The sequence below is a fragment of the Aspergillus multicolor genome, assembly GCF_047715735.1.
Source record: "Aspergillus multicolor strain CBS 133.54 unplaced genomic scaffold BDW74scaffold_33, whole genome shotgun sequence".
NCBI lineage: Eukaryota > Fungi > Ascomycota > Eurotiomycetes > Eurotiales > Aspergillaceae > Aspergillus > Aspergillus multicolor.
In genome coordinates, this window is record NW_027395984.1 from 248,401 (window position 1) to 261,460 (window position 13,060).

The following is a 13,060-nucleotide window of genomic DNA, read 5'->3' on the forward strand; positions in this document are numbered from 1 at the left end:
GCCCGAGCGTCCAACTCTAACATCAGTTCCGCTTCGAAGGTTCAGACTGGTGTTCACTGAGGCTGTGGAGCGGCAGTGACTCTTAAACCGGCGTGAGGTGGTTGAGTCTGTCGAGGATGCATTTCGGCGCTGCTCGTCCACTCGTCAAGCGCCCTGTCTCAGCCACGCCTATCGACTGGATATGCTGCGTCTATGCTGTACCGTACGCTACGAATTGCGTTTTCGCTACCTGTTGCATATGGCTGAGCCTTGCCTGTCTCAGATTTACAAGGTTATTTTAAGTGGACGGACTCACCTCTTGAGCGGCAGGACCATGGCCTAACATGACGGCGGCACGGCACTTGCATAAGGTCGGCCAATCCGATGCGCAGGTAAGTACGGTACCCCTCCCTGTCAGCCTCAAGGCTGACCTTTTCGTTAACAGTTTCTATCCAACTTCAAGCGCAACGAACCAAGAGTGGAGTCAGACAATTGGACGCGCTCTAAGTAACTTGAAATGCTCGCCAACCGCACATACTTCCCACCCCCTAAAAGTGACGCATCATGCCAGCTCTGTCAGGACCTCCGGATAAGACGCGAAGATGAGCATTCCGGCTTCCTCGGGGTGCCACTTTGGAAGATGGCCGACTCCGCTCGGCGGGGATGTTTCATCTGCCGCGTGCTGTTGGAAGCGGTGCTGGAGTTGACGAAGGATTTTGTGGTTCCTGAACATCTTCCGGGGAAAGAGATTATTGGTTTCACCATACGGTCCGAGGCGACTGTCAACGAGGCGCCGGGCTTGATGAGGCGAGTACCTGCGCCGTTGTCGTTGGTTTTACAGACAGAGTACTCTCAGGTTGCTGAGCTTGAGGTTTTCTGTTTGGAAGGTTAGCATTGAGCGATTCTTCACATACCGCTCGGGGCACGCATATCTAACCAGATGTCTCTCTTTTTAGATAAACCAACCAAATGGCAGTTGCTAGGACCAGGCCGCCATGTGCACCAAGATGCGTCTCAGTCTGACTGCATCGCGTTGGTCAAGAGCTGGATCAACAACTGCGTGGAAAGCCACACTGAATGCGCACGACTCTCAGCCTCAGACCCCGTGATGCCAGATCGCCTGGTATATGTTGGCAAAGACTTTGCCCGACCATACCTATACATAAACAGCCCCGCAGCCCGCGGAAAATATGCAGCACTAAGTCACTGCTGGGGCGGCAAGATATCGCAAAGCCTTCGAAAGAACACACTGCCCGAGTTTGTCGAGCACATCCCCTCGGCCGCTTTGCCTCTCACATTCCAGCACGCTATAGAGGTCTGTCAAAATCTTGGGATCGAGTACCTCTGGATCGACTCGCTGTGCATCATTCAAGACAAGAAAGACGACTGGCTAGTGCAGTCTGCCAAGATGTACGAGTACTACAGCAATTCGTGGGTCACGATTGCGACGGATGGAGCGGCGGATAGTGCTCAGGGCTTCCTGCGCGATCCGAACCGGGTATCGAAGGTCATGCGCTTCGACTGCCCTGGCCCCAATGACGACCCGTCCGGATCTACCATATACATCCGCAGAAAGGGTATTCCACTAGGTTTTGACACATTTGCCCACCACGTTTGGAACGCGCCGCGGCAAAGCGCGCTCTCGTATCGCGGATGGACATTGCAAGAAAGCATACTTTCCCCACGCATTTTGCACTATACCGCCGAAGAAGTGACCTTCGAGTGCCGGACCGAGTCGCGATGCGAGTGCCAGCTACGCGCGCATTCCAAAGACACAGCAGTATCTGTTAAAATGGCGATCCAGACGGCACCCTTCAATTCAAAGTGGGCCATGGTCGTCGACCACTATAGCAGCCGAGACCTGACCGAACAGTCGGACAAACTTACTGCGATTTCCGGGGTAGCGCGCTCGATGCAGCCTCAGACCTCTTCTTTATATTGGGCTGGGTTGTGGAGCGGTGACTTTCCGGCTGCGCTGCTTTGGATGGTCTATGACTATGATGGCTTTGAAAGGCCCAGGACCAGTCGACGGATAGGGGAGTATCAGGCGCCGAGTTGGTCTTGGGCATCTGTTACGGGACGGGTCATCCTAGCAAATCCAGAGGTTTACCCGGATGCTGATGCTGATTTTGAGATCTTGGGGGTGCATTTGGTTACGCTGGGTGGGGATCCGTATGGGGCGTTGAAGGAGGCGTCTATTAAGGTCAGAGGGTACTTGGCTCCTGTGGACGTTGGGCTATCGTCGGCTGAGGCTAGGCATCAACCACGCCCACAGGATAGGTTCAAGATAGCGTCCGAGTCCGGGGCGGATTCCAGGGAGGAGGACTTTGGGGTCTTCCCTGATGTTTATAGCGCTGAGGAGGAGATAGTCCCTGGTCAGCGATACTGGGTGCTGCTTGTGGGAGGGTCAGGGAGTGGCATTCTGCTCAGCAAGGACCCGACAAAGCCATGTTGCTATAGCCGAGTAGGGCGGGTAGATGCGAGGCTTCCTGGATATCAGAGGCTCAAGGCCATATGCACCCGTCAGGATCTTGAATTGCTATAGCGATGCTGGGTACAGAAGAACAAAGATTGGCAAGGGCCAAGGTATTAAGAGCCTTTGGAGCAATGGGTGTGATCTCCTATGCTCTTGAATGGACTTCTCCGGCCCTGCATTCCAACCCAATCTATTGAAGGCGCTGAGCAGACTGAGTCACATTCATACTCTAAGAGAATGCAAACTTTGCACAAACTCCCTTAATTCTTTTTTTTTCTCTCCCCTCTTCTCTTCCCCTTGTCAATTCACTTCAAAAATCTATCATGGCCGAAATCACCTACGCTGCCTTCAACGCCACAATCCGCGCTGCGGTCTTCACCCAGAGTAAGAAATACGCCAGCTACCACAGCCTTTCGCTCCACTGGGACACGGAGCCAACAGTGCCGGCCGGCGTCCAAAACTTCCAGCTTCTCCTCAAGCTCCTGCACCTCCCTCCAGCTCGAGAAGTAGCCCTCCCGAAAAACCACCGAATACCTGGATGCATCGTTGACGAGCCATCGCCAATACCCTCCTCAATATCAACAGAGCGAAGATAAAGACAGGCACACCTGGGAAGGCTCTGGTGATTATCCTCTACGCAGGCCACGCTGTGAGAACCCAAGACGGGCGTTTTGCCTTCGTGAAGCATGCCGTTGCGGGCCCAGATCCGGACAGGGACGCCGTCCCCAAAATCGACGCTGAGCATTGGTTGCTTCGGATCGCGCACCCGACTTGGCTCGAGTTCAAGCATAGCATCGACATCCTGTTTCTCTTCGACTGCCCCGAATTCGCCGCAGAAGCCAAGCCGCCCGTCCGCGAGCCCGAGACCACGCCGCGCACCGTCTAGGTGGTCGCTGCCCCGTCTGTCACGGGGATGCTCGTCGCAGAGCTTCCCCGACGGCTGCAGTATCTGGACTTCGCAGCTGTTTAGTTTGCCGGCATACTCCGGGCAGGATGACCGGGCCTCGAGCAGAAGCCGAGACCGAGCTGGATGCACTTTCTGCCCATGGGCACTGGCACGATCTGCCTGGATCTCAGGGATCATGCGCGATATTCTCAGCGCCTTCGAAGAGAATCTGCTAGAGGTGCTGGGACCGTCAATCCCATATTTACCTCTGCGCCCCGATGCCCTCCCTAATGCGCTTATCAGCGTCCATCTATCGGAGGTTATGAGCCACACCCACCGCAACAAATTCAATGCCTTAATCCAGGCTCTGCCTGCTTGTTTTTACATACGCCCAGTGGGAATCTGTACGAGCACAACCGACTCAACATGTCTTGTTCTTGTATGTGCTTTGGAGACTTGGACGAGGGTAGCTGGTATGAGGGGGTACAAGTTGATTTTTGAGCTTGACGAGTAAAGCTACCATAGATCAAGGGGGGCCCATACCATAATTTAATCATGGATGGCATTGAAAATGGAGCAATAAATCGAGCGCCAGTCAAACGTGCTTTTCTTTTCTTTTCTTCTCTTTTTCCTTGTCTTTTTTTCTATTTTTTTTCTTTGGTCTTAGTGTTGTCAATTCGCTTGATACAGTAAGCAGCGCACTGCTGCAGTTTTACCATACGTTGAGGTATGGTATGCTCTAGGTTCCACGGGTATAGTACTCCCCAATGATCGTCAGTCCCGTGTTTAATCATGCCATGTTTCCTATGGTAGCCTACTTAACCTATGGTATTGGGGGTCTGAAACTCCATTTCCGTCGGATTTACGTACACAAGCATGATTATGATCTAAAGCTAAAGTCCCTCATCATGGATGGAGCTCAGCGTGCTGGCGCACCAATACCGCAAGCATCCCCTGGATATCCATTGGAGGGTGCCCCGACTGAGCCTGACCTTGCGGCTGGAGCTGTGGTGGTCGCTGCTCTGGTAGGACATTAGGAAGATATGTGAACCCTAGTACATCGCCTGCCTTCAATTTCTCCCAAACGCGCTTTTGCACGCCCTCGATTTCGTTTGGAGCCGCAAGTCGGGAAAGGTCGTATTCTGCGCCGCGTCCGGCTTCTTCGAGGGCTAGATAGGCGGGTGCGTAGAGATCGATGTCTTCGGTCCATTGCTCCCTATCGCACAGGTCGATGTCCGAGGGGAGTTGGTTTGTGGCAGCGGCTTGGGAGAGGATTGAGAGGATTGAGAGGTCCATATCGATGCTATGTTGGTCAGTTATGGATGCAAAGAGAAGATAGGAATGGGCACGCACTCACGGTGTATTCTGATGCCTTCGCCCTCCATCACAATGCCTTATCTCCTCTAGTCCTTTCATGTGCACGGTGAGGTCGAGGTACGGCCAACGCATGTTGAATGGGCGGATTTGTATAATACCTTCCACGGTTCCGTTTTGATGAAACTGTACGAGTGAAAGACGACCTGTCCTTAGCCCTTCTTCATCTACCAGTATGTACGGGCCCAGGAAGCCGTTGTACACGACACTTCCAGAGCGTGTGAGGAAGATCGACCGAAAGTCAGCTGTCTCAAGGTCGGACCACCGGAGGAAGCCCTCAAAACTGTTCGCGGTGTCCGAGGCAGGGTTCAATAGAGCAACCTCTGGCATATGTGAATTTCCCAGACAGTGGCCCGTCTCATGGTCAAAGCGGTACAGCAGAATCGCAAATTTGATGAAGCGTGCGCGGTTCACGAGGTATGCTTCGTTAACGGGTGCGAGGCAAATAAGTCCTCTTGGATTGTATTCCTGGATTGTCTTCTCTGCGTGTTCCATTGCTTGGGTTGGGTAGTGGAGATTGTCGGAGTCGGCTGGGCGTGGAATGACTGCTGATATTAGCATCTCGGATATTGTCCGATTAAGAACAGAGCAAGATACATCGCGAAACTCTTGGCTTGCAGTAGCCCATCGTTCCATCAGCTTCCGTCGTTGCCGTAATTCATACTCGCTATTGTCTTCTATGCCGTGTGGAGGAGGGACCCATGTTTCCTACCAAAACTCTAGGTTAGGTAATGTGTCAAGAAGAATGATACGAGGCCCAAACCAACCTTAACAAATGAAAGCCACCCCTTGACCTCCTCCTTCAGGTCTTCAGTAGACAAATTTTCCACTGGATGTTGCTTGATGCAACTGGGGATGCCGCCCGACCAGTCCCGGGCAGTGGGGCATCCTGCGCAGAGATTTTGCGTCTCACTAGCTTATCGATTTGGTGAGCTATAGCGAATTGAAGGGGTGCTATGTGACTGGAGTATATGAGCTAGTCATTACTTCCAACCACCTAGCCCATAGCACGGTAAGGATGACAGTGGCTGGCTCGGAGTGATGTCGCTGGAGAATAATGGAAAAGAATGTCATTGTCCCCCACAGTTAGATGGTTTAGGGTTAGTGGCCGCCAGGCCCTAAGATGTCAAGTCGCATATCAACTACACGGAACCAGCTATATCCTCGGCTACTCTCGCGTCAAGAATGGATCCCAATTGCGCAATCGATGCATTCCACCTACATAAAGCAGTTCCCTTTCACCAAAAACAGGACCACCACCCTGTGATCGAAAAACGACCGTGGCCGAGTTTCATTCTCTAACTAAATGCTGAAACATGGGGACTCAATCTTCCAGAACGGACTGGTCCAACCACTGATGCAATTCGTTCCTCCTGCCTCCTACTTCCTACTAACTGGCTTGCGCTAGCGTTTGCCACCTCATGGGCGGACTTAACCACTGCCGGAACCACTTGCTCCAGAGCCAGAGCCAGAGCCAGAGCCAGATGTTCCAGACCCTCCAATCCAACAACAATAGCCGCTTGCTGAGCCGCCCATGGTCTATTTTGCGTCTTGTATCACTCACAACTATCAGAAGAATCGTGTATAAACGAGGATGGAAGCTTACCTTGGAGAGATTCTAGCAAAGCAGCGTAAGTAACGGGGGAGGAGGGGCGACAAATATAGCTGGTGGCGCTCGTGTCACAAGTGAAGGGAGGTATGAGTGGAAGAGACTAGTCGGATAGTGATGATAGGAGAAGCCTTCAGGGAGTACCTAGGGATTAGGCGATCGCTCTGAACAGAAGAGGGTGAGAAGGGCACAGCTCGGCAACTTAACAGGGCTTTATAGTCTGCCTTCGATGCCTTCGAATAACGACCAACTCCGCGGCTTGGGCATAATCCTTGTCATCTCGGTGGCGGAGCCTCAACCTTGGACGTTCACTGGTTCCTCCCAACTTTGGGAGTCAGCATTGAGTTAGACAGGCTAGCAGTTTGCACCAATAAAGGTGCATCAGGAAAGCCTTGTCGTGCCCAAAAGTTGCACCGCAGTTAGCTATGATATGTGAATGGTTAGTTGCTTGTCGCAGCACACCACAAATCAAAACCTTCTAGTCAGATTCGCCCCAATTTCACCCTCGCTGTACGACGCTGGGAACCAGTGCCATGTTCGAATTATTCTGCTGCTCTGGCAGAGAAGCAGTGCAGAGAAAGTGATAAAGGCAATAGGAGAAACAAGAGAGAGACGGTCTCTGGATAAGCTGGACTGCAGGAGGCTCAGTAAGGACAGCCTTTATGATCACATACACAGCTATGATATTATCGTTCCTTTGTGTGCTATAGCTAAACTGCTTAGTTGGCTATATGTCCTCTTGGTCCAAAATGAAGAAGGCACCTGGTAAATCTTGAGGCGGGCATTCAGTGAGCATAACCCGCCTTAGTATGTGTTGCAGCTGTAGAACAATTGTGTTAATGCTATTAAACAAAACTCAGGCATCATATGGTCCATAAACATCAGAGTGGAATGGAAATTATCAGTAACTTAACCACATCTAGACTTTATAGATCCATTATAGACAGAGAAAAACAGATACGAAAGAGACACAACCACATCCCTTCCCCTTCCCAGCCTCCCTAGATCATCCCCAACGCCGGTTTCGCAACATACAACTCCTCCAAAAACTTCACATCCTCATCCCCCAACAAACCCCCCGACGCCAACCCCACCACATCTGCCGCCTCATCAACCCTCTTAACACTCGAAAGCCCAACAATCGGATCCACCCCCTTCTTCAGAGACCACGCCATTGCAATCTGCGCCATACTAACCCCCTTCTTCCTCGCAAGCTCCTCAACCCGCCCAATGATCTGCACATCAACATCCGTAACTCTTCCCATCATCATCTCCGAATAAACGTCGCTATTCTGACGCACAGAGGGGTTCTCGGTCGTCTCTTTATATGGCCGCGCCAGCAGCCCCCGCGCAAGAGGCGACCACGGCACAAGCCCGATCCCCGCGTCGCGGCAGTAAGAGTGCATCTCGCGCTCTTCCTCGCGGTACAGCAGCGAGTGGTAGTCCTGCATGCTGATGAAGGTGTGCCAGCCGTTTCTGGCGGCGATGTTGTTGAGGGTTTGGAATTCCCAGGCGTGCATCTACACATTGCCCATCAGAACATGCCCACAAAACAGTTGACGGGTTAGGGTAACACGGAATTTGGATGGACATACCGAGCTCGCACCAAGATACCGCACCTTCCCGCTCTCCACGACATCGTTGAGCGCGCGCATGATTTCTTCCCTTGGTGTGTCGCGGTCAAGCCGGTGGATCTGCAGGACATCGATATACGTGCCCAATCGCTGCACACTGGCCTCAACAGCATCGAAGATATGCTTCCGCGAGAGTCCGACGCGGTTCACCATGATCCCGTCGTTGAACGCTAAAATCCGGAACTGATCTTCTTCACTTAGACCAGCGAAATCCTGAGGATTGGGAATCCCGCCGAAACACTTAGTCATGACGACGACCCGGTTACGTGGGATATTATAATGTTTCAATGCTTTGCCGATGATGCGTTCGGATTCGCCGAAGGAGTAGACGTCTGCCTGTTCCAACCGTTGTGTTAGATGTTGGGATTGTGTAAGAGGAGGGGAAGGCTGGTAGGGGCGTACTGTATCCCAGGTGTTGATGCCTCGGTCATAGGCGTGCTTTAGGATGGGGAGGGCTTCGGCTTCGGGAATCGCCCATTTCATGTGCTCGGTTGAACCCAGGGACATGGCGCCGAAGATGACTTTGGAGATTTTGAGGCCTGAGTTGCCGAGTCTTTAAAGAAGGGCCAGTCAGTGTCTTTGTCTTAAGCGGGCTAGAAGGGTAGTTACCGAGTGTATTCCATGGTGTTGGATGGTTTGGTGTCACTAGAACTCATTGCGGTGAATGGTTGGATAATAGTTCGAAAGTAAAGTAATCGGCAATTCTGTCTTTAATCTTGTTGCTTGACGCATTTTCTTTCCGCTAGGTAGGAAGGCTTTTTATGTCTCTTTAGTTACGATGGCTGACGTTTAGATTGATATGCCCTTGTTGATTACGAGGAGAGGGTATCTGGTTCAGCGAATAAGCCTTAGGCTTCCAAGGTTCTATAGGCCGCCACTGAAGATCGCTGAGTGCCATTGGCTCGACGTCAGTAAGGGTGCTCATCTCAGCCATGCTCACATCAGCCACCAGGCGGAAATACGTACGATAAACACCGACTAAATCACAATTAGAACCGCCTAGATAAGTTCGAAACGAGTCTGCTTGCTTCTCAGGTAGAGAATATATCGTCACGGGTTTATTGTAATCCATTAACCAGATTCGGACAGAATACTGGCCTCTCAAGGTTAACGTAAATGTTAGTGTCTGGGATATGGCATTGTATCGAATCACCGTAGGCTTACGGTGAAAGACATGTAGCTTATCAAGAATAACTAACGAATCTACGTACAGCACATAGTCCAGTCAGCATTCCACATAGCTGCCATACTCGCAAAACATTGCACTAAAGCCCAATCTGCAACTGAGGCGCGCCAGAAGGATCAACGGTCGCATCTACATGAAATCCACCAGGGGATCTGGACTTCGGGAACCCTAACCCAGATGTTAAAGCCCTGTTCTCAATCGGAACAAGCTGTACCGCGATACAAAAACTTGACTTAGGGCTCGGGGAAGGGATCGGGATCGTGAACGGTCTCGGGCTTAATTGGCCGTTGGAAGAGAGCCCTCCAGTCTTTCCAAGGTTATGTCTAATCCTGAACAATTCCTTGACATCTTTAACGGTGAGCAGAGTTCTGCACATCGGCCATACCTCTGATCCCAATGGCTCCTTGATATCCTTTGCATCTCCGGCAAATGGGTCCTAACAGGCCCCTGATGCATCCGATTCCGACTTTTCCATAATCGGTAATGGTATGGATCGTGCCAATGAGAAGAGAAACGGACAGCTGCACATTGGTGTAAGCGGTATCGGAGCACAGATATCTCTAAACTATTTCTGCCTTTCTAGCCACTCATGGTACTCATCACTCTATGTTCGTTGCACCAAGGCGCATGAGCGGGTATACCTCGGTACAACGGGTAGGGGTCCCCACAGCAAGAGCCGAAATGGAGAGTGCGATGGGGACACCTGCGCTTATGGGGCCATAGGATGGGGACACCTGTTCATGATTCATGATTCAGGCATTCTGCAGGAATTTGCGGGGTTAGTTCTGCTCAATTAATCCGGGGGAGCGCTTATCCGGCGTTACTCCATGCAGATCCTTGTAAATTAGGGTTGCAATGCGTTTATCCATCCCCGCTCTTGTTGGAGTAATGGATAATGGACCAAGGGAACAGATATTTAAGAAGGGAACTGGCACTTACGGAGGTATGGTAGTCTTTCAGAAGGCTTCTAATTAAATACTTGTTGATTTGCAAGATGAAAATCTATCTTTCCCTCGCCTTCGGGCTTGCTCTCGGTGCGAATGCTGCGGACCATGGCTCAACAGTATGTTACGGGTCTGCTCTCTCGGAAAAATCAAAACATTAAGCTGACTATGGAGCAGTATGGAGGCTCTGGTCCTTACAAGTCGGTATGCATACGGGTTGTGCCCTTCTTTTATCTATACTTCGAGCTTATAGGACCGTGTTATAGTACTACTTCGAGGTGGAATCGCTTCCAAACCATACCTTCTACCAGCCACTAGAGTCCGGCCTGAAGGAGTTCGGCTCGGACCTAAAGCTCCCGGTTATTGTCTGGGGGAATGGCGCGTGTGATCCATGGTATGTACCGTGGCCCTCTTTGAGCTGAAGAAGTGATCTTGCTAACATGCAATAGTACGTTCTGATTGTTCTCCAATAAACCGTCCAAATATGCTCGAGAACACACTTTACTAACTCACTCCCGTTCACCCCAGTCGGCCTCAAATTCCGCAACTTCCTCGGCGAGGTAACCTCCTGGGGCTCGCTCGCCATCGCAACGGGCGCCGCCTTCATCGACCCAGAGACCTACGTCGACGACTCCTCGAACTCGACTGGGCAGGCAATGGGCCAGAACCCGGCCGCGCTGACTGAAGCAATCGACTGGGTGTACGAGCACGCCGGACAAGGCGATTGGGCGCACATCGATAAGTCCCGCATTGGCGTGTGGGGTCAGAGCTGTGGAGGCCTTGAGGCGTATGCTGCTGGCTCGCACGATGACCGTGTTAGTCACCTTGGGATCTTCAATAGTGGGTATCTCAGCGTCAATGAGAGTGTGGCTGGTGCTGGGAGCATCACAAAGCCGGTGTTTTATATGCTGGGTGGACCGAGTGATGTTGCGTACGATAATGTGGGTACTGCCGTTAAAAGGATTGAAGTTAGACGAGGGCGTTTGCTAACGGGTATAGGGTGAGCGCGATTACGCTTCTCTTCCGAAGACGACGCCTGCTTGGAAGGGGAGTCATACGCTTGGACACAGTGCTGCGTATGATCTGCCGAACGCTGGGATTGCGGGTGTTACAGCGAGGAAGATTATGCAGTGGGTTCTTAGGGGCGATAAGAGTGTGAAGAGCTGGTTCGTTGATGATGAGCCGTTCCAGGGGGGATATGTGAATGTGACGTATCACAATCTGGACAGGATTCATGTCACGCCTATCCAGTAGAGGCGGTGGAGGACTTTTGGTAAGAGCTGCTAGTAATGGACGCGGGACTGGCCTGGGGATGTTTGATTGATGATGGACTTTTAATGTAGAAATTGCAGCCATCCGATAAAGCTGCCAAGAGTTTGATGATTTCTACTAACTCATAATTTCAATCATCATCGCTGTACAGATCCAGGGGATCAAACAATCGTGTTTGGAACTCCCAGATCCTCTTGCGATTCCGTAGCCCTTTCAATTCATTCCACTCTCTTTTGATACCATTGTAGAGCAAGAACCAATTTGTGCGGTATCGCGGAGGTTTAGGGTACGTCCACTTCTCAAGATGCTTCTTGACATCAATTGAGTGGGACGTGACAAGACGCACAGTGCCACCATTTCTATGAGGGGTGTTATCGACGTTTATACCCTCCACCTCGTGGTCTCTGAAGTCCTGCTCGGTAACAGTAGCCCAGAAGTAGTGCGGATCATCATTATAGATTTCCCAGAGCCAGGGCATGTCTTGCCGAAGGAGACGGTAGAACAGCGACCCAGGTAATTGATGGATTGTCCGAGAAGCCAGTCGAAGGGAGGCGATTTCAAGAGCCGGAAGATGCTCGAGGATCAGGTGTCGGATCTCAGGCGGTAGCCGAGGGAACAGGTCCGAGGAGCCTCTGAACGATTCACGCTGGAAGGCACCGTGGTGTGGAGTAAATGATGGATGCACGTCCATCGCTCGCTCTAGGAGGTCGCGCAGGCGGAGCACATAGAATGGGCTGGTAGCCATCCACTCCTCCCCAGGCCTGTAAAGCCAAGTCCGGGGGAGCTCCGAGAAATGCTCACAGAGCGGCCTAAAGGCGCGGGTATCCCGAATCCACAAGAAATCGATCAGTTTCTGCACAGGGACATGGCCCTTGCGCGGGCGCGTCAGCTCCATCAACGTGCCAAAACATCACGGATGAAAGGGGAACTCTTGGGGCGTGGCACGGGAGTCCGACTACGTGTTGTCAATGTCCTCAAAACGTCTAAAGACAGAGAGAGACAACCTACATTAAGCACGGGACAGTCGTGACTAATGCTGGTAACACCGCGGCGTACTGGGCTCACAAAGCCAGGCTCGCCCCACATACCGGTGTGAATTCCCGACAGAAAGTGCGAGCAGTCCTTCTCGAAGTCCTCGTCGTCCAGCGCCGGTGTCCATCCCTCAGGCTTGGGCACTAGACACTGAACCGTCTGGCAGCCGCGCATCTCCTTCACCGAGACCTGGGTTCCGATATACGCTGCGGGAAATCGGCATCGGGGGCCAGCAACATGCGACAACTGAAGCGCGGACGATCAGCGCTCCGCGTCTTGGTTTATACGTGGGGTCGATGGGGATGAGATCTCCGACTTCCAGAGATGTATATTTGGGCCACTTGTAGGCAATGATGTCATGGTTGAAAAGCGAACGGCCTTCCCAGTAGAAGTGTTCAACACTGCCTCGGGCCTGGTAATAGCATCCGGTTTCCTTTGTAGAGCAAGGAAACAGTTGGTTGCGCGCCTTTGGGTACCAGCCGGGCCCGAGCCAGTCCCACGAGGCGTCCTCGGGTTCATCCAATGTCCGGACTCGGGCTAGAGTGAAGTTGGTGGCGCACAGAGTGCATACATCTGCCTAAGAAAGCTGAGTGAGATGAAGGTTTTCTTTAAATGCACAATGCACTCTATCACTTACGCTCCCGAAATCTGCTGATTACTAGCGCGAT

The 13,060-nt window shown here is 51.9% G+C and overlaps 6 protein-coding genes across 6 annotated transcripts; 3 read left to right on the forward strand and 3 right to left on the reverse strand.

Moving 5' to 3' along the window:
• Positions 1–496: 496 nt before the first annotated feature.
• On the forward strand, positions 497–2,524 carry BDW74DRAFT_182178 (HET domain-containing protein; the record flags this gene model as incomplete). The annotated part of the gene is made up of 2 exons (XM_073730196.1): positions 497–866; positions 936–2,524. The coding sequence occupies 2 exons, from the start codon at positions 497–499 to the stop codon at positions 2,522–2,524; spliced, it is 1,959 nt and encodes a 652-aa protein (XP_073579806.1).
• A 254-nt stretch (positions 2,525–2,778) lies between these two features.
• On the forward strand, positions 2,779–3,341 carry BDW74DRAFT_182179 (uncharacterized protein; the record flags this gene model as incomplete). Its single annotated transcript, XM_073730197.1, has 2 exons — positions 2,779–3,000; positions 3,048–3,341. 2 exons carry the CDS (start codon positions 2,779–2,781, stop codon positions 3,339–3,341), a joined length of 516 nt encoding a protein of 171 aa, XP_073579807.1.
• Positions 3,342–4,247: 906 nt separating this feature from the next.
• Positions 4,248–5,210, reverse strand: BDW74DRAFT_182180 (uncharacterized protein; the record flags this gene model as incomplete). The annotated part of the gene is made up of 2 exons (XM_073730198.1): positions 4,248–4,644; positions 4,699–5,210. 2 exons carry the CDS (start codon positions 5,208–5,210, stop codon positions 4,248–4,250), a joined length of 909 nt encoding a protein of 302 aa, XP_073579808.1.
• A 1,918-nt stretch (positions 5,211–7,128) lies between these two features.
• BDW74DRAFT_187926 (aldo/keto reductase) lies at positions 7,129–8,581 on the reverse strand (the record flags this gene model as incomplete). The annotated part of the gene is made up of 5 exons (XM_073731604.1): positions 7,129–7,144; positions 7,414–7,844; positions 7,920–8,294; positions 8,361–8,511; positions 8,568–8,581. The coding sequence occupies 5 exons, from the start codon at positions 8,579–8,581 to the stop codon at positions 7,129–7,131; spliced, it is 987 nt and encodes a 328-aa protein (XP_073579809.1).
• Positions 8,582–10,138: 1,557 nt separating this feature from the next.
• Positions 10,139–11,342, forward strand: BDW74DRAFT_182182 (uncharacterized protein; the record flags this gene model as incomplete). The annotated part of the gene is made up of 6 exons (XM_073730199.1): positions 10,139–10,207; positions 10,266–10,292; positions 10,355–10,472; positions 10,538–10,549; positions 10,617–11,029; positions 11,088–11,342. The coding sequence occupies 6 exons, from the start codon at positions 10,139–10,141 to the stop codon at positions 11,340–11,342; spliced, it is 894 nt and encodes a 297-aa protein (XP_073579810.1).
• Positions 11,343–11,490: 148 nt separating this feature from the next.
• BDW74DRAFT_182183 (uncharacterized protein) lies at positions 11,491–12,566 on the reverse strand (the record flags this gene model as incomplete). Its single annotated transcript, XM_073730200.1, has 2 exons — positions 11,491–12,231; positions 12,369–12,566. The coding sequence occupies 2 exons, from the start codon at positions 12,564–12,566 to the stop codon at positions 11,491–11,493; spliced, it is 939 nt and encodes a 312-aa protein (XP_073579811.1).
• Between the last annotated feature and the right edge of the window lie 494 nt (positions 12,567–13,060).